This window comes from Mesoplodon mirus (assembly GCF_964341445.2).
Source record: "Mesoplodon mirus genome assembly, chromosome: 14".
Classification (NCBI taxonomy): domain Eukaryota; kingdom Metazoa; phylum Chordata; class Mammalia; order Artiodactyla; family Ziphiidae; genus Mesoplodon; species Mesoplodon mirus.
In genome coordinates, this window is record NC_138990.1 from 32,460,014 (window position 1) to 32,478,091 (window position 18,078).

Here is an 18,078-nt window from a genome sequence, read left to right on the forward strand (position 1 = left end):
TGGAGGGTCCTTAAAAAACTAAAAATAGAACTACCATATGACCCAGCAATCCCACTACTGGGCATATATTCTGAGAAAACCATAATTCCAAAAGAGACATGAGTTAAGTTTTATTTGGGGACCTTATTGAGGACCATAGCCTGGGAGACAACTTCTCAGATAGCTCTAAGGAACTGCTCAGAAGAGATAAGGAAGAGCCAGGATATACATGAACTTTTTTGCTGGGCAAAACATGTAGTCAAGCGTCAAAAGATTACTGCTAAGCACAAAGAACAGACATCTCAAGTTGATGATTTTAGGGCTTTTCTCTGTACAGGAAGATGCACGAATCTGGGGTCATTAGACGTTTTTCCTTAAATATGCATCTTAACTAGCTAAAAGGTCAGTAAATCCAAGGCACAGAATGCTTCCTGGTTTTCTCCACCCTGAATTCCCCTCAGGGCACACTGGTGGTGGGCAAGTGCCGTGGCTAACAGGCTTGATCCTATAGAACTGGAACAGCAGGCAGCATTTTTTTCTTTCCAGTGGTTTCTGGCATTGCATTTTTGTGACTTCTGTTTCGTTGTAACCTTGACTCAGTACCTATCCCATTTTGAGCCTGAAAATGTACCCCCAGCCCCTCAGTCTAAGTTACCTTCTTTTGTCAATAGAAATCTATTTTTACCTCCTTAAGAAAAAATTTCACTCTCAAGTGCAAGTCTCTGGAGGGGAGTGTTCAGGGTTAAGGACCAAGCCCTCAGGAAGGAAGCCTCCTGCCCTTGGGGAGGACACGTCCCCAACTCTCGGCTGGAGGAAAGCGCGGCCCCGCAAGGACTGTTTCTCCGTATGTAAATCCAGGAGGACGCACAGAAACTAAGTTGGGTCGTTTTAAGTTTTTACCTCTGAAATGCTTAGTGAGAAAAACAAAGGAAAAGACTTTTCAGGAGTGAAAAATCCCAACAAAATGGCCCATGCCCCCGTGAGGGGTGCCCCTTTGCCCTCCTGCGGTTCACTTTCTGCCCATCCAACCCGTGGGAAAGCGGGAGACGTCGCCCGCAGGCTCAGAACTGCACGAGTTGGTTTAACACGGAAAAGTGAATCAGCAGCGGTCAGATCACGCAAAGGCCAGCGTTGACCTGCCTCTCGGGCAAGAGGCGGACCCCGGGGCGGAGGGAGAGGGCCTGGGGAGGGGTCGGGGCGAGGTGGGGGGACGGACGACTGGGAGGGAAGAAGAGCGGACCCCGACCGTCTGGACCCGAGAGGACCGGCTCCAGGCGGAGCGCTCCCGGGGATGGGCCGGGCTAGCGGGGAGGGGCGGAGTGACAGCGGGGACGGGGCGGACCTGGGGAGGCTTCGGGAAGAGACCGGCGCCGCGTGGACAAAGGGGCGGGAGAGGGGGCCCTGGGCGGGGCTCGGGGCGGAGATCTGGGCGGAGGGGCGGACCCCGACTGGGCGGCCCGGAGAGGGGACAAGGGAAAGCGGAAGGACCGGGCGAGCCCGGCGGCCGAGTGCTGAGCGGCTCCCCTTCGCGCGGCGGCCGGATCCGCTGAGTCTCGGAGGTCCCAGCCTCGCCGGCGCCATGGAGACGCGGCTGCTGTGGTTCTGCAACTGGAGCGTGCTGGGCGTGTGCGCGACGCTCAAGCTGCCACAGATCTTCGCCGTGCTGGGGGCGCGCAGCGCGCGGGGCATCAGCCTCCCGAGCCTACTTCTGGAGCTGGCTGGGTAAGGCCGGGGCGATCTGGAGCCGACGGGAGCCCGGGAGACCCTCGACTCTAATACAGTAGGGGCGGGGGAAGCGGAGCCGAAAGCGCGGGCCTCTCACTTCCCCTCCGAATTTGCTCCTTCCCCCAGCCTTGCGCGGTAACGAAAGACGGTGCACGCCCATTTTACGGATGAGAAAACCGACACTCAAGGAAATCATCACTCCGCCCATTAGTGACAAAACTAACCATCCAGCTTTGAGCAAGGCCGCTTGCACGTCGAGGCTCTCTCATCTGCATCCTCCCTAAAGCCACCCCCCACCACCCCCTCCTCCGTTCTCGGGTCTCGGTTTCCTCGCCTGTAAAATGAGGGGTTGGACCCTCTGGCTTTTAAAAGTTACACCTTTGAGGCTTCCCTGGTGGCGCAGTGGTTGAGAGTCCGCCTGCTGATGCAGGGGACACGGGTTCGTGCCCCGGTCCGGGAAGATCCCGCATGCCGCGGAGCAGCTGGGCCCGTGAGCCATGGCCGCTGAGCCTGCGCGTCCAGAGCCTGTGCTCCGCAACGGGAGAGGCCCCAACAGTGAGAGGCCCGCGTACCGCAAAAAAAAAAAAAAAAAAAGTTACACCATTGGGTGTGGGGGGCGCGGGGTGTCAGAACGTAGAGCTTTTTGGAGGGAGAGGGGGACTTGAGCTGGACTTGGGCTTTAACTGGCGCTTGAAAAGCGGGAGCCGAGACTGCTCCAAGAGCCGGGTTTTCTATCAAAATCGGGAATGGGTGCCCTGATCCAGTATTTAACAACGTGAACGTGACGGATATTAACTAGACTTACTGTGGTGATCATTTCACAATATGTACAAATATTGAATCCTTATGTTGTACACCTGAAACTAATATAATCTTGTATGTCAAATATACCTCATTTTAAAAAAATATTAAAAAGTACTCTTCTAAATAAGTAAAGTAATAATAAAAATAAAGACCTGAACGGTGAAAAGCAGAGTTGTAAGACTTGGTGGGGCAGACGTGAAGCCAGCGGTCTAGCTCCTTGCCCTGCAAGGCCGGGCCCCCTCCTCTCTGCTCCTCGCCAGCCCGGGGACCCCAGTTACCCTCCGGCGGCTCTGAGGGCCGGTCCTCGGCGGAAGCACTCCTCGGAGGGGCAGTGGACCCCGGTCTCCGGGCCAGAAGGAAGGCAGGGGGGAGAGAGGGAGAAACAGGGGACCTCCAGGGCACAAGGGGTGAGGGGCCACCCTTGGACCTGCGGGGTCCCACCCGGGACACCCCCATATGAGGGGCCAACCGTAGGATGTGTTTGAGCCACAGGCCCCTTGGGGAAGCACATCCTGCCTCAGAGCCACCCCAGTTCTCTGAGGAAAACAGATAATTACTGGGAGGAGAAGTTCCCCATTCGGGGCAGGGGAGGCCCTGATCTGCACCCCAGGAGGGGAGCCACCTTGGCGTCCTCAGGCAGGAGAGGAGGTAGCCACGTAGAGAAAGGGGCCCTCCAGGCAGGGGTCTTGTGATCAGAAGCCTGGAGGCTGGACTGGAAGCAGTGAGGCCAGAGAAAGAGGCAGAAGACATGACCTTAGGTAACATGTTTAAAGCATCCGTGTGTGCAGATACAGAGCATGTTGTCCCCATTTCACAGATGGGGGAGCTGAGGCCCCAGAGGTTAGTAACAGCCGGGGATTGTGAGCCCAGCACCCTAGCCCTGGAGTCTGCACTCCACTTAGGGCTCCACACTCAGCAGATGATGCCTGCCGGACCAGGCCTGGCAGCCTCGGGAGGGTGGCTCAGCAGGCGGTGGAGGGGCAAGCGCTGGCTGGGGTCACCCTGAGTGCCACCTGGGTGAGGGCGTGGGGCTTTGTTAACACCACGTCCTGGCTTGGAAGGTGTGAGCCATTAAGTCCATGTGGTCTGTGGAGGTTCTGACTCACCCTGGGGGAGCAGGGGGCCTGAGGGGTCCTCACAGCCTGGGTGCGGGGATGGAGACAGACCCTGAGGGGACAGTGAGGGCATTTGGATTCTGAGGGAGTTGGCTGGCCAGGGTGTGAGCTGGGAAGGCAGGAAGCTGGGGCCTCTTCTGAGAGGAGTGGGACTCTGGGGTCTGTGTCTCCCACCCCTCCACGCCGAAGCCTCTCCAGAGCTCGAATTTTCTTGAGGAACTCAAGAGTTGTCCCATCTGTCCCCACCGCCAGCCTGGGCAGCACTCTGGGAGGCCACCAGACTCATCTAGGGATGTCCTTCGTCTTCAAAACATGGCCTCCCCAGCTCGCTGCTGGGCCCTACGTGCTCAGTCACTTAGAAGCCCTGCCCAGGAACCCCACCCAGGGATGGCTCTCAGCCCCCCTCAGATATCTTTCTCGGCCAGTGTGGCTTCTTGGGTGTGACCTTTTGAGGGACCTGCCTGGGGCCTCGGAAGAGCCCAGCCTTAGAGACAGGCAGGCGCGGGTCCAGAAAGCCCTGTCTCTTCTCATCCCGGTCAGTGGTTCTGTAAAATTCAGAAAGTTTGTCTGTAACTGACCACCCAAGGGACTTGACAGACACCAGCACCCCGCTTCGGAAATCGGGGAGATGATTAAAAACGGACATTTCATCCTTCTTATTCTGTACCTCCCTCCTTGACATTTGCAGACTCCGCCACCAGTTCTAGGGTTTTGCAAATGAACCTGTGCTCCTGGGTGGCGGCCAGGCCTCCCGGCTGTGGGTCAGGTTGGTCCAAGCCTGACGCACCCTCCCTCTCCCCAGGTTCCTGGTCTTTCTCCGGTACCAGTGTTACTACGAGTACCCGCTGCTGACCTACCTGGAGTACCCCATCCTCATCGCACAAGGTAACCGACCCCCCTGCACCCAGCCGCGGCCCTCGGGGCCCCTCCTCCCTCTCACTCGGAGCCTTTCTTTTCCAGATCTCATCCTCCTGCTGTGTGTCTTCCATTTCAAGGGAGATGTGAAACGGGCAGCACCATACATCGTCCTGTATCCTTTCAGCATCTGAGAATCTGAGATGGAACTGGGGGTGTTCCTTGCTATAGGATGTTGTTAAGCAGGGGCCTTTACCAGATATTCTTTTGGTTAAACTAAAAAAAAAAAAAAATCCCCAATGCAAGATTCCATTTGAGCAAATATCTCCACAGCCTAGAGATGCTCTAGAACAGTCCCTGCCCAGGGGCCACCCCTCTGAGACCAGGGAGCCCCATGGTGCCCTGACCCACCAGGCAGGCTTAGTACCTCACTGCTGAGCTGCAGAAGCACTCCTGCTAAGAGCGACATTGTCCAAATGTATTCTTTAGGGGAAGGGAGAGATTTCTTCCTTCCCCCAAAATGTCCCCATGTAATAACGAGCATGTCTGGCGTGTAACACGCTGCCACTAACACACCTGGTCAGCTTGGCTTCTTACTGCCTGTTGGTGGGTCTGGGCTCCTGATGGCTGGTTCAAAGTGAAAGTCAAGACATTAGGAAGGTCTCCGTGGATTCTGGTCAGTCACACAGACCTGTCCCTGCTCACATCACTCAGCATCTTCTGTGAACGAGGGCCAGCTTCCGTCTTCACTCTGCTTGTACAAACTCTTTTATTCTCTTGTTGAACTTCACTCTCCTTCAAAGGCCAAGAAGGCCTTTTAAATGGCAGGCAGTTAATCCTGCCACATCTGTGAAATGATCTGAGCTGTTATGCCTTCAGGGTGGAGGAAAGAGGGAGGGGACGGCCAGGCCCCCTCTGCGCTGAGCTTGTGAGGAGGTGGGCGTGGAGTGGTGGGAACTCCCGGTGCCACTGCCATCGGGGTGGCCTTGGGCACTGGCCTCTAAGCTGCAGTTGCCCCATCTGTGAAGAGGGATCATAATGCCTACCTTTTAGGGTTGTTTCCAGAACGAAAATACCAGGAGCACAGGACAAGCTGAGGAGTCGGCAGGGTCGTGGTGGCTCTCGTGCTAAAAGCCTGTCTGCAGAGGGAAGCTGGGTGCGGACTGAGTCCTGACCCTCTGCTGTTCAATGGAGTTGTAAGCCCCCTGACTCAGTTTCCCTCTGCAAAAAAGAGGGATCGTGTGGCTCTACTGCCCCTCAACACTTCGAGGTCAGCCCCAGCTGGTTAAAGGTGTTTGAAAACAGAGTACTTTGAAGAAATGAAAAGCATTGTGTGATTTAAATAAAATGCAACCGCTTATCTTTGTGCAAATGGTGAGGCTGTAGATTAGAAACCTTGGGTACTGATGGCAGCTCTGTAGTATCAGCAGGAGGTTTTATGACCTCTTTCTGCCCGTTGTGACGCACAGAGAGCCGATAAGCAGGGCAGCCATACTAACAATGCACTTTTTTTTAAGGTAATAGTATGTCCCAGATATTACACAGGACATACTTATGCTAAAAAAGTGTTTGTTGTTGATCTGAAATTCAAATTTAACTTGGTGTCCTGTATTTTCATTTGCCCAGTCGGGCCACCCTACAAATGAGTCATCTCTAGGGTCTCAGTTGCTGCTACTACCGCTGAAGTTTTGTAAAATGTATAGTTGGAACAAATGGAATGAGGTGCAATGGTACAAAATTGGGCAACCCTAGTTTAAGACTTGAATTAGAGAGTGTTCAAAAAGCAAGATTCCATCCGCATAGACTAGTATCTAGTTCTACTGACTTTGAGCACAGGGCATTGTCTATTTCAATCTCTTCATTTAAATAATGTTATTAATTATAATCACAGCTGCCTGTTGGGTCCCTACGATGTGCCACAAAGCCATGAGGAGGTAGATAGCGCAAGGAATGTTAAGTCCATTTTGCAGATAAGCAAACCAAGGCCCAGAGAAGGAAAATGACTTGCCCAAGCTCACAGCAGAGGCTCCTGGCCGTCCCCTCCCTGGCCTGGCCACCACCTCCCTGTGTTTGCTTCTGCTTCTCTAGCCGGGCTCCCTTCCTGCAGCATCAATGAGCTTGATGAAAAGCTGGTATCACTCCTCCCATCTTCTAGCACTGCTCACCCCAGCCGTGTCATTTTTACACTGGAGTTAGTGGGAAAGAAGAAATCCGTAAACAGCTTCACGTGACACCAGTTTTGCAGAAGACACCTGCTTTATCGTTTGAACCTAAGTGCTTCACTGTTGACATTATGTTGGAGAGGTCTGCATGGTCAGGAGTTAACCCGGCAGTTAAAATCATCAGGGACGTTCCCAGCCCTAGGATCGGTCTGAGAATACAGGGTTCTTTGTAATTTTCTTCCAGAATCTGCTTCTGTGCTTTTGAACTCCTAGAAGGTGTTCACTTGGATCATTTTTGTCTTTTCCGAATCTGACGAGGTCTAGCAGAGCTGTTCCCAGTTCCACACTTAGCTTAGGTGTGTAACCTCTCTGGTCTCGGTTTGTTTCCACACGCACGGGGTTGCGAGGGGAGTGGAGCTGCCGGCCAAGCCGCTGCTGTGTCCCTTAGCACGTGGTAAGCTGTGTGTCTGCTTGGTTCCTCCTCACCCTGCAGAAGTGGATCATAGATCTGGCCATGGTGAGTAAATCGCCCCTGGAGAAGAAAGTGTGTTCACAGCAGTCTGTCGACTTCTTCTCTCCACGCCACCTGCCCTGCAAAAAACTTTATAGATCAAATGTTCAACCTGCTCATTTTTCAGCTGTACCAAAGGATAGTGGGATGAAAGCCCAGTGCTATCCAAATATTAAAAACATTATTCTCACTTAAATGTACGGCACAATTTTTTTACTTCCCTTTTTTTGGGGCCCTAGAGAACCGAATTGGGATCGGGTAGGTAGTAGTAGAATGAAGAACTGAGCATAAATTAAAGAGTTTCAGGTTATTATCAGGTAAATAATTACATATGGGCCACATACTCATTGTTTTTCTAACTTCTCCTCCACACTTTTTTTTCTTCCTTGGAAAAGGGTAAGCCCTATACTCTTTTTCCTTCCTTGGTTAAGGGCCAAAAATTCCCTGCTGTGAGAATAGGATTCTGGCAGTGGGTCAGGAAGCATTTGACCAAATGATGGCTGACGTGAACTTTTCCACCCAATGGGAAAAGAAGGAGCAGAACGAATCGGTGGTCACTGCCTGCCACACCCAGACCTGTGAACTTCCACCCATTCTCCCTCCAACATCTAGCTGGAAAGTGGACTTGGCTCTCAACCTCATGACATATGGAAAGCAGATTAGTAGGGTTACCGCACTGACAGTGAATAATTTTTTAGTATAATTATGTCCCAAATATTACATGGGACAAACTTGTGCTAAAAAATTATTTGTCATTGATTTGAAATTCAAATTTAACTGGGTGTCCTGTACATTTGCTAAATCTGGCCGCCCTACAAATAGGTCATCTCTAGGCTCTTCGGAGCTGCCACTGTGGTCACGTGGGTGCAGGTCTGGTTGTTTGGGGGGTGATGTTCCTTCACCCCCAGGAACCTCATCCCGGGAATATGCTGCTATAGGCTCGTCAGGAATCAGGTTCAAAGGCCGAAGGCTTCGGGTTTTTCTGTTTCTTCTCTTCCCTTCTCAGCGGCTGCTCTATTCTGACCACACGGTGGTGCTCTAATAGTTCATAAACTGTAGTTTCCTTTTTCCCTTGTCAAGCAGGGACTGTCCACAACACGTGTTTCCTGGGTGCCAACTCGACAGCAGCTACTGGGGCCTCGGGACAGGGTGGCTGGTTTGAGGGTCCTGGAGCCCCAGAGAGGAGAAAGAGCTTGGGTTTCAGAGCTCCCGCGGGGCAGCAAACCCTAGGATCCTGTAGGGGAGGGAAGCTGTTTGAATTCATGAAAAACCCAGGTTATAGAAGGTTTACAGTTCTATGGCTTTCAAGAGCGAGTCCCAATTCAGACCGACAGATGGTTTCCACCGAAGTCCTACACTGTGCTTTTGTGGTTAGATAAATTGATAAATCACCTCCTCTTAGTTCATTCACAAAGATATGATTAAAGTACTTAAAAATGACCGGCGTGGGCCTCCCTGGTGGCGCAGTGGTTGAGAGTCCGCCAGCCGATGCAGGGGACACGGGTTCGTGTCCCGGTCCGGGAAGATCCCACATGCCGCGGAGCGGCTGGGCCCGTGAGCCATGGCCGCTGAGCCTGCGCGTCCGGAGCCTGTGCTCCGCAATGGCAGAGGCCACAACAGTGAGAGGCACGCATACCGCAAAAAAAAAAAAAAAAAAAAAAATGACCGGCGCAACAGCCTGACCACCCTTCCACCTTTCCCATCCTGTTCTCTACTAGACTCTGTGTTATGGGAAAACCTAATAACCTGCAGTTGGATGTGTATCATAAGATTGTGCAGGCCTTGGTTATGCCCCCAAACAAGACCACTTCATGATTCTATTTTTTTTGTTTGTTTTTTGCGTTACGCGGGCCTCTCACTGTTGTGGCCTCTCCCGTTGTGGAGCACAGGCTCCGGACGCGCAGGCTCAGCGGCCACGGCTCACGGACCTAGCCGCTCCGCGGCATGTGGGATCTTCCCGGACCAGGGCACGAACCTGTGTCCCCTGAATTGGCAGGCGGACTCTCAACCACTGCGCCACCAGGGAAGCCCCACTTCATGATTCTAAAGATGGGAAACCAGTTGACGGGGTGTTTCAGCTGATGTAAAGCCTGGTGAACGGCAGCCTGGGCCCGGCTTAGGGTGGAGGGCGCTATACTCTTATTACCTTGCTGGGGAGCAGAGGGCAGGAGCCTCACCACGCGGCTCATCAGAACAGCCAGAAACTCAGAGCCAATGCGCTCCAGCTTGCTGCTTTGAGTTTATGAGTCTGTCAGTGCAAAGCAGCATGGTTCCCCCCAGGCTCTACAAACACCATAATATCTATACATCTATTTGTTATCGGCAGGTGGGGACAGACGAGCCTTTGTAGCCATTGCAGAGTCTTTCTTACTCTCAGCTTCCACCTACCTGCTGCCCATCCGTTACTCACTAAGCAGGGGAATTGGTGGGTTACACATAAATGTCCCACTGCTGCGTCCATTCTTTATCACGAAACTTGGGTTTTGTCCTTGTACAAGTTGGTTATTACTTGACATGAAAATTTGGCTTCAAAAGCGATTTCAGGGAATTCCCTGGTGGTCCAGTGGTTAGGACTCAGCACTTTTCCGCAAGCCACACGACGCAGCCAGAAAAAAAGAGAATGCTTTAAGTACCTGGTGCTCTTTCAGTATCTAGTTTCTGGTGAAAGTAAGGAACTCCTAACTTTCTCCTGTTTTATCTTCAAACAGAATTTATGTACTTTCATCAGTGCAGCCAGCAAGTTTGCACAGCTCCAGTACCTGTGGGAAAGCAGGGACTCGGGAGCCCTGAGTGCGCTCACATGGAGCCTTGCTTCATATACCTGTGCGGGTAAGAACAAGCCTCTAATTGGTGGGGTGTCCTTTGTCAGTGTGGGGTGTCTACCCAGAGGAGAGCGTTATGTCATAGACCCTTGAGCTTAAATCCTTTTCAAGTAACTATTCAGATAGACCCTCCTACTGTATCCATATTTACAAGGCTGATTTAATGCACACCACTCTCCATTTTCTGCAAGTTGCTAAAAAAAAGTGAAAGCACTTTTCTCCAAAAATCTGGCCTAATATTAACAGTCCTCTCTTGTTGTTTGAAAAGCATCATGAGTTCGGTTATATTGAATCCACTAGCTTGTTTTAAAAATGTGAATGTTTATGATGTAACAGATTAAAGAGATGAGAATCACACATTGGCTTTTGCGAATGAATATAATTTGCAGCAGTGGAATGTTTCTGGAGCCATAGTGTTTGGGCTCAACTTTAGAATTTCCACTGTTCATTTGGATTCTTGCAGGAACTACCTAAAATGAATACATGCTATATTTAGGTAGGAACATTTAAAAAATTCAGAGCTATTACATTAATTAGATTTACTAGTTTTAGATATTTGAATTATACTTCTTCATGTTTCATCTGTATCTTAAAGGACCATTTTCTCCATCCAGGGTTCTCTTCTACCCAAATCTTTCAAGACCAGTTAGCATATATTCCTGCATTTAAAACGGAAAGATATTAGCTAAATACCAGAATGTCTGAGAAGTTGATATTTATTGCTGAAATTTTGCTTTTACAGCAAGAGTAATGACAACTTTAATGACCACCAGTGATCTTACAAGTAAGCAAAATATTTTTCTGCCCACTTCCTTTTTGAATTTTATGCCATCTGTGCCTCCTTCATTTGTAAATTGTCTTAGGATTTAACGGAGCCAGTTAGCCCCACTGGAGGCCAGCGACAATATATTCCTGGTCCTCATCAGTCACCATGTATAGTATTAAGCAGCTACTTGCTGTACCTGGGATAGAATATGCACAAGATAGTAGATTCTATCTTTGTGAAGCTTCCACACCAGCAGTGGAAATGAACAGTGAAGTAATCACACAATTAACTGTTGAAAAATATTGTGAAACATTTTTTGAAAGAGTAGGACAGGATGAGCACCTAACATGGGAACCTGACCTAGTTGGAGGGAGCTGGGGAGATTAATCTGAAGAAGAGAGAGATCGGGAGGAGGGAAGAGCCTGCTACAAGGAGCAGCATGTGCGGACGTCATGAGCAAAGAGGATGGAGGGGGCACCAGTAGGGCTGGCGTGAGAGCATGGGGGCGAGTCGACTGAGGGGGAAGGAGGTGGTAGTGGCCAGATGGTCCAGAGCCTCAGAGAATTGCCCACAAGCAGCAGGAAAGGCAGTGACGTAATCATTCGACTCCACGTCCTTGTTCTGTTATTTTTAAGGGAATACTGTGGTGGTGGAGGAAATAAAATATACCTGAGTTAACCTAAAGAGAGTTTCGTTAATTCCTTAGGTTGAGTTTTCAACTCCCAAATTAAGGATATAAATTTTTGGAAAATGATTAAAACAGGTGGCGTCACCCATTCTATGAAGACTAGAAATATGTCCCTGGTGTGTAGACCTTTTAAATAAGCTAATCATTGTCTGAGAAATATCGCTACGGAACAGCAGGGTGCATTTGCTAGTCCCTTCCCGGAGGCTTTTATCTTTGGTTCAAATACTTTCCATCAGCTCTGAGAGAAGGAGTTAAAGTGTTCTGGTCAAAGCATAAACTTGGGTCAAGTGGGGAAGGGAAAAGAGAGACCTGAGTCTTCCCTACAGGACTTCAAGAATTCTCTGATTGGAAAGGAGAGGCAAACCATAATTAAACAACAAAACAAACCTCATGTTAATTGTGATTTGTTCTGTATCTAAGGTGACAGCCATTCCTGAAAGCGATCAATAGATCTGAGAATAATCGTTTAAAAACAGTTTAGCTATCTTAAAAGTGTTTTACAACCCCAAAGATACATTAAATCTCATAAACCTTATTTATCAGGAGAGTGTTTGTCAAGTCACTAAGGTTATTTTTCTCTTTTTAAGAAAGAGCCACATTTTCATGGTTACCTCAATATAAAACATGCTTTGACGTTTGGGCTAGTTTTTCACAATTACCTTAACTGAGTGTGGTGTACCACCTTTGCTTAATTAACATGGAATGTCCTGAGACACCATCACCCTCAAGACTTAAAAAATGAGTAACGGGGTTTTAAAAAGTTGTAATATTTACCAACCAGAGTCAGATTCCTCCAAATTAAGCATTTAGGATGAAATTATTCATGAAATCAGGCCAAGTGACCAAAGGTAGTCATGATAGGAAAATCATTTTTCCAGAAATATTTAGACCCAAAGTTGTTCAAAAGTCCACATGATCCGTAGTTCTGTTTCATCTGGGGGGCGGGAGGTGGGCTTCTCCTTAGAGAAGGTGATTTTGTTTTATGTGAAAACAGTATTTTTTTTAACACATACTTCTTCTTTTTGACTGATTTCAGTTCTTATACGTTTTGTGATCATGCTGGCCTTAAATACATGGGTAGCAGCTACAATACTTCACTACCGGAAGACCGATGTGAAGTCTGAATGACGGATATATTATCCCCACACACAGAGTGGATTTTGAATAACTGAACCAGAGGAAAAAAAAGCTCATTGCTAAACCAGGTCTTTTATAAATTTAGCCAACGATGCCAAAGGTACTTTAGACTTGGAAGAGCCCGCTTAAACGGTTGTTTAAAAACATCGATTTTTAAAATCCCTGTCCCCACTTCATTAGGTTAAGGTAGGGCTCAGACGTCTGCAGTTCTGAGAAGGCTGGTGATTGACGGAAGCCTCCCAAGAAGCCCATTTTGAGGAGACAGCGTTGACCCTTATTCTGAAAGTCATGATTAAGTTCCCTCCAAAGAGCTAACTACATCTACTTCTCAGCTTTCACAATCTTTTAAAAAATAAATCCTCCCCACAACACAGACAAACCTGAATGGAGTGGGATTTTGCTCAAGTGGAAGTGTACTAAATTACCAGAGTTCACTTTCTGGGACTAATGTTTAATTGTAATATAGACCTAACAGGATGGCCGTATTGTATCATATTACCGTATAATACCTCCTTAGGTTAAAGCAAGGATATGAAGGCAAGCAAAAATTTAACTGGCTTGAATTCATATACCAAAGTAATCCTTTAACTTCATACTGTGCCTTCAAGTAATTCGTAACAAAGGGTACCTGCAGTCTCTCCTCACGAAGAGGCAATCCCAATATACTTTATGATTCAAGCACAATGCTGCCGTGTTTAAAAGGATCACACCTACACAATACCATTACTGGAATTTGGTACAAAATACAGCTGACCTCGACCAGGTTTTGCCTATTGAAAGTATATGCAGTGCAGGGTATTGCTGAGGTCTACCAATCCATTCTTATGGATTTTATTCTCATTATAGTATCATACGCTGAACATGATGTTAAGATTACTGTACACTGTGTTTTCCTGTAAAAGCTTATCAAACTCTAACATTTTAAGAACTCTTTCCCCTAATAATTGAATGGCATCATTCTATTATATGCAGTAAGTAAATGATGCTTACTAGAAAATGTTTGTTTCCTATGTAAAATAAACTTAATTTTGAACTCTTCTGAGTCTTAAAACTCAATTGTTTAAATGTGATTAGTTTTAGGCTATGTAAAGTGCAGTTTTAAAAAAATGTAAACTGTGGTTAATCCTTTTAGAACTACTGCTTGGGACCAGCAGGAAGAGAAACATGGCATCTAAAAGTAAATAATAAATCACTCTGTAGTTTTAAAAATCAGAGTCTTTTCTCATATGCAACTATAATCTGACCATTAGTATAAATTATGTGATTTTTAGTCCAACATATTTAGATATAATTTATCAATGCTTAAAGCAACTCCTTAAAGAAGACATACTATCCTAGGTGAAGAGTTCTCCATTTCTCCCCTTTGGGAGGGAAAGGAACAAACATTAGAGCTACCTGATATTCTATACACATCATCATACTTAATCCCGCAACAATCCTCTAAGTGAACAATCTCCATTTTACAGATGAAAACACTGAAGCCCAGACTGAATAACCTGTGCCAGATCAGATGGTTAGCAAGTATCCTAGAAAAGACCCCCAAAAAAGTGCTTTCTAGAAAACCACCTGTCAGCACAGTATTCCTAACAGAACAGGCTCCCTGCCTCTTTTCCTTACCCTTGACACTCAAATGAGATTCTCAAGTTTGCATGCCCCTTAAAATACTGACATTAAATCAGACACAAACGCCTAGTTGAAATTCGATTTTGTATTCTCCATAGATTAAATGATAGGGCTGAAGATTCCCAAGTCGGTAACCTTAGTTGAGACTTCTTTGCTATACCCATCTTTCAGGGTAGGTAATTTTGGGGGGTAAATTTTAGAAGGTTGCAGCATTCCAGGACTATTTCACAGGAAAAGTATGAAAATGCTTATGTCTTCATTTCTTTTATTTAATTTTTTAATATAAAAAGCAGGCATAAAATACAATTACATTACTACAAAGATGCAACAAAATTAAAAAATATCAGGGGGTATGATTTTTGTTCAAGGGGACAGCTGATCAAATATTCATGATTATCTAAACCATGCAGTTCATAACTTATTACAATTCCAAACAAAACTACTATGGGGAAGGGAATCAAGGAGAGGCCCCCCAAGCATAATATTCAGCACTGTCACACAGTGCTTATCTTCAAAGTGCTTTACAAACCAGCTATGGTATCTTCACAATATAGGGAAACTGACATCTTATCCCAGGGGAGGAGCGGTGAGTCAGTAGCAGTGTCAACAGAGACCGAGAAACTCAGAAGTGACTTGCTTTCATCGGATTTTTAAAACATGTTAAAGTATGTTTCAATAGGGTAATATAGTGTCCAAGTTTCTCTATTTTACCACCCAAATCCTGTAAGAATAGATTAACAGCAGCAGCATAACTTCTTAAATTGTGGTTTGGCAACCTAGAGTATTTCTTCTTGAGGATCTGCACATAAACTGGGATCAAGGAGCTCCTTCAGAGCCAGAATGGTGTAACTCTAGCATAGGTTAGTTTTAAAAACACTAACCTTTATTTTAGATTTATTGGTACACTTATCCTTTAGTTAGCTCCAGAGCATTTTAAACTTTCAGACAGATTTTTAAAATGCTGCTTCTAGACAGCATGTTTTTAATGAATACTTTCCAAAACCGCACTGTAATCCTCAACAGTAATCCTGGCATCAGTGTTCCTTCTACTTTGTCTCACTATTCCCACAAAAGTAAAAAAATCCAACTAAGAAAATCCCAGTATTCACTACTTCTTAGTTCTCAAAAGGAGGTATTTATGGCTCTAGGAGAAATCAAGGTGTGACGAAATAAGCAACTTTTGGTCTTAAATTTATCTTGGAAGTTTTGGAGCCTCAAGACAAAGAGAAGCTGGCACAAAATCAGGCTGTTAAACCAAGTCAATGTCATATATTTAATGAGTGTTGGGAAGAGAGCATTTGGATGGGTGTATGCACTCATGTATGTACATGAAACCAGCAACAGGGTATAAAGCAAATTCTTACCCAAGGTCAGAATTTTTTATTAAGCACATTTCCATTAGTTGAACAAACAACCTTATAAATCCTTATGTCAAACCATATAATGTGAAGAATCTTCATGGAGAGATTTTTTTTGCCCCTTAGGATATCTTTTCCCCCCCCAAAAAACTTCACATTAATTTTCCTCGTATAGTTGCATCACACCATGATTCTCCATATTCTTTAATATATACAGCATTCAAAATTTAAACTTTTGCCATTTTTACTCAAATATTTCAATTACTCATGTGTAAACTTCAAATTATTTCACCTTAATAAAGTTTATTAAAAATATATATATATATATATACTCTCCAATTCAGAATAATATGATAGAGCCTCCCATAGTGTAACAAAATCTTTATATAAAATATTAATTCAGTCTCCTTTTAACAAGTCTAATGAATGGAAATATTTATTCTATATAAATTTTATATATTTTTCATTTTTTAATCTTACTTAAAAAAAAAAAAAAAGAAAGAGCTGTGCCCCCAAACCAGAACATACCTGCAAGGGAAATGGCATGCATATCTAGTTTTAGCACAGACAGCATGAAAGAGTGCAGCCTGGATAATGTAATAACAAGATTCAGTTTCAATACATCAGTAGCCAAAGGCCACTCTTCAATTTCCACAATAGTATCTATAATTGGGGATCTAACTCTTTAAACACCCTACACTGATCCCAGAAGGAATCAATGAAAAATGTCTACTTCCTTCATAGAAATATTAGATGATGTATTTCAATCACACCAAACTCTGCGTATGTGTATGTATATAAAGAAAGACTGATAAAAGACTACATAATTTTTTTGTTTGTTTTGTTTTTTGGGTTTTTTTTTTTGCGGTACACGGGCCTCTCACTGCTGTGGCCTCTCACGTTGCGGAGCACAGGCTCCGGACGCGCAGGCTCAGCGGCCATGGCTCACGGACCCAGCCGCTCCGCGGCACGTGAGATCTTCCCGGACCGGGGCATGAACCCGCGTCCCCTGAATCGGCAGGCGGACTCTCAAACACTGCGCCACCAGGGAAGCCCTACATAATTTTTTTAAACTTGATTCTTACTGATGTACACTGTAGCAGTATAAAACATACACTTTTCTGGGATAATGAGAAATAAAGCAGGAATAGTCCTGCATAAACTGTTAACTTTAACAGCATTTAAAAAAATAAAAATCAAGTTAAGTGCCTTTGAGGCAACTTCTTCCCAGTCACCAGTTTTCTTAACCCAATACTGAAATATTGCCATACACAGTTGTGTGTTTAAGGGATCACATTTAAATATTTAAAATATATCTACAGTATGTCTTAGTTTTCTTTGTATTTGAGATAATTTTTGAATCTTGAGTGTGAAAATGTAAAAATAGTCACAAATATCTTTATCAGAAATAAAAACATACCTAGGGTAGCCAGGAAATTAAAAGAAAACATTTCATAGTCACACACTAATACTGAGGTCTGTAAAAAGGGTTGGATGAATAATAGATATACATAAAAGATATATTAGTTCCAATACTATCCATTACTGTTTCTATCACCAATACTTAAAAAAAAATTCTCTTATACAATCAAAATAGGCTGACATTGATAACTATTATGTGTAAAAATAGTGCACTATTTTTCTTCTGCAAAGCAAATTTGCATCCTAAGAGCTGGTAAACACTTGTTCTTTTTTTTTTTTTTTTAAATACAGAAAAGGGTGGAGATTTTGAAAAAAATTAAATTAAGGCATTCAAAATGGGTAAAGTTGCCTATTATGAAGCATTAGGAAAGTGATATAATTAACTTCAAACTTCTTGTTACAGTAACTGCTTAAACATGAACATGCAGTTTCCATCAGGTACACACAAATGAGTGATATAAACTCCAACATTATGGCTTTATACAAATGCATAGTTGCAACTGCAGTAAGTAATGATATCTGATTAATGTTTATAAAAAAATAAAGTGGGAAGTTAAAAAAACCCTCTTGCAGTATTACAGTACTATATAGATGTGTGTGTGTGCGCGCGCATGTGTATATATACATACACACACACACACACACACACACACAGTATAATGGTCACTTCTTAAAGATGCAGTCTGTATCACTGTAGTGGAATCCATTCCCAGATTCTTCTGGCAAATGTGCTGGTGAAATCTCTCTGCTGAAGCTGAAAAGATGATTTCTTTAACTCTTCTCAATCCTTTTATTCAATGTAGTGTGAGTGATGCTAAGAGAGCTTTATGGAACAAGTCTGGAAGAGTTTCACATGATATTCTTACTCTATTAACCAATCACTGTTGGTTCAACTTGTTGCTCCAAAGGAGCCCAGAAAAATCTATCCAACATTTAGAATTTATATTGCAGAATAAAGGGAACATGTATGTGTGTATCGGTCTCTCAGGAAAATATAGCTTTTTAATAAATTTTGGGCCATCATATTTCAGTCTTGTTTCAACTGTAAGAATATGATCACCTTGAATAATGACTGCATTCATAGAAGGCAGTTAGCTGGAAAGAAAAGGAA

At 45.4% G+C, this 18,078-nt stretch overlaps 1 protein-coding gene across 2 annotated transcripts; it reads left to right on the top strand.

The window, feature by feature from the left end:
• The first annotated feature begins 1,435 nt into the window (after window positions 1–1,435).
• SLC66A3 (solute carrier family 66 member 3) lies at window positions 1,436–13,615 on the top strand. Of its 2 annotated transcripts, XM_082642059.1 has the most exons (7): window positions 1,436–1,701; window positions 4,426–4,508; window positions 4,584–4,653; window positions 7,100–7,157; window positions 9,860–9,980; window positions 10,716–10,757; window positions 12,464–13,615. In XM_082642059.1, the coding sequence occupies exons 1-7, from the start codon at window positions 1,559–1,561 to the stop codon at window positions 12,553–12,555; spliced, it is 609 nt and encodes a 202-aa protein (XP_082498185.1). In that variant the 5' UTR covers window positions 1,436–1,558; the 3' UTR covers window positions 12,556–13,615. The 2 variants fall into 2 exon arrangements, with proteins under 2 accessions (XP_082498185.1, XP_082498186.1); XM_082642060.1 differs by lacking the exons at window positions 7,100–7,157; window positions 9,860–9,980; window positions 10,716–10,757; window positions 12,464–13,615 and adding an exon at window positions 5,558–7,074.
• Window positions 13,616–18,078: the final 4,463 nt, after the last annotated feature.

Bases quoted from the DNA above. Each gene is read 5' to 3' on its own strand.
- SLC66A3 (XM_082642059.1), top strand. From the start codon at position 1,559: ATGGAGACGCGGCTGCTGTGGTTCTGCAACTGGAGCGTGCTGGGCGTG. The intron at 4,509-4,583 runs GTAACCGACCCC...TTTCTTTTCCAG, and splicing joins CCCCATCCTCATCGCACAAG to ATCTCATCCTCCTGCTGTGT. The intron at 9,981-10,715 runs GTAAGAACAAGC...TTGCTTTTACAG, and splicing joins TGCTTCATATACCTGTGCGG to CAAGAGTAATGACAACTTTA.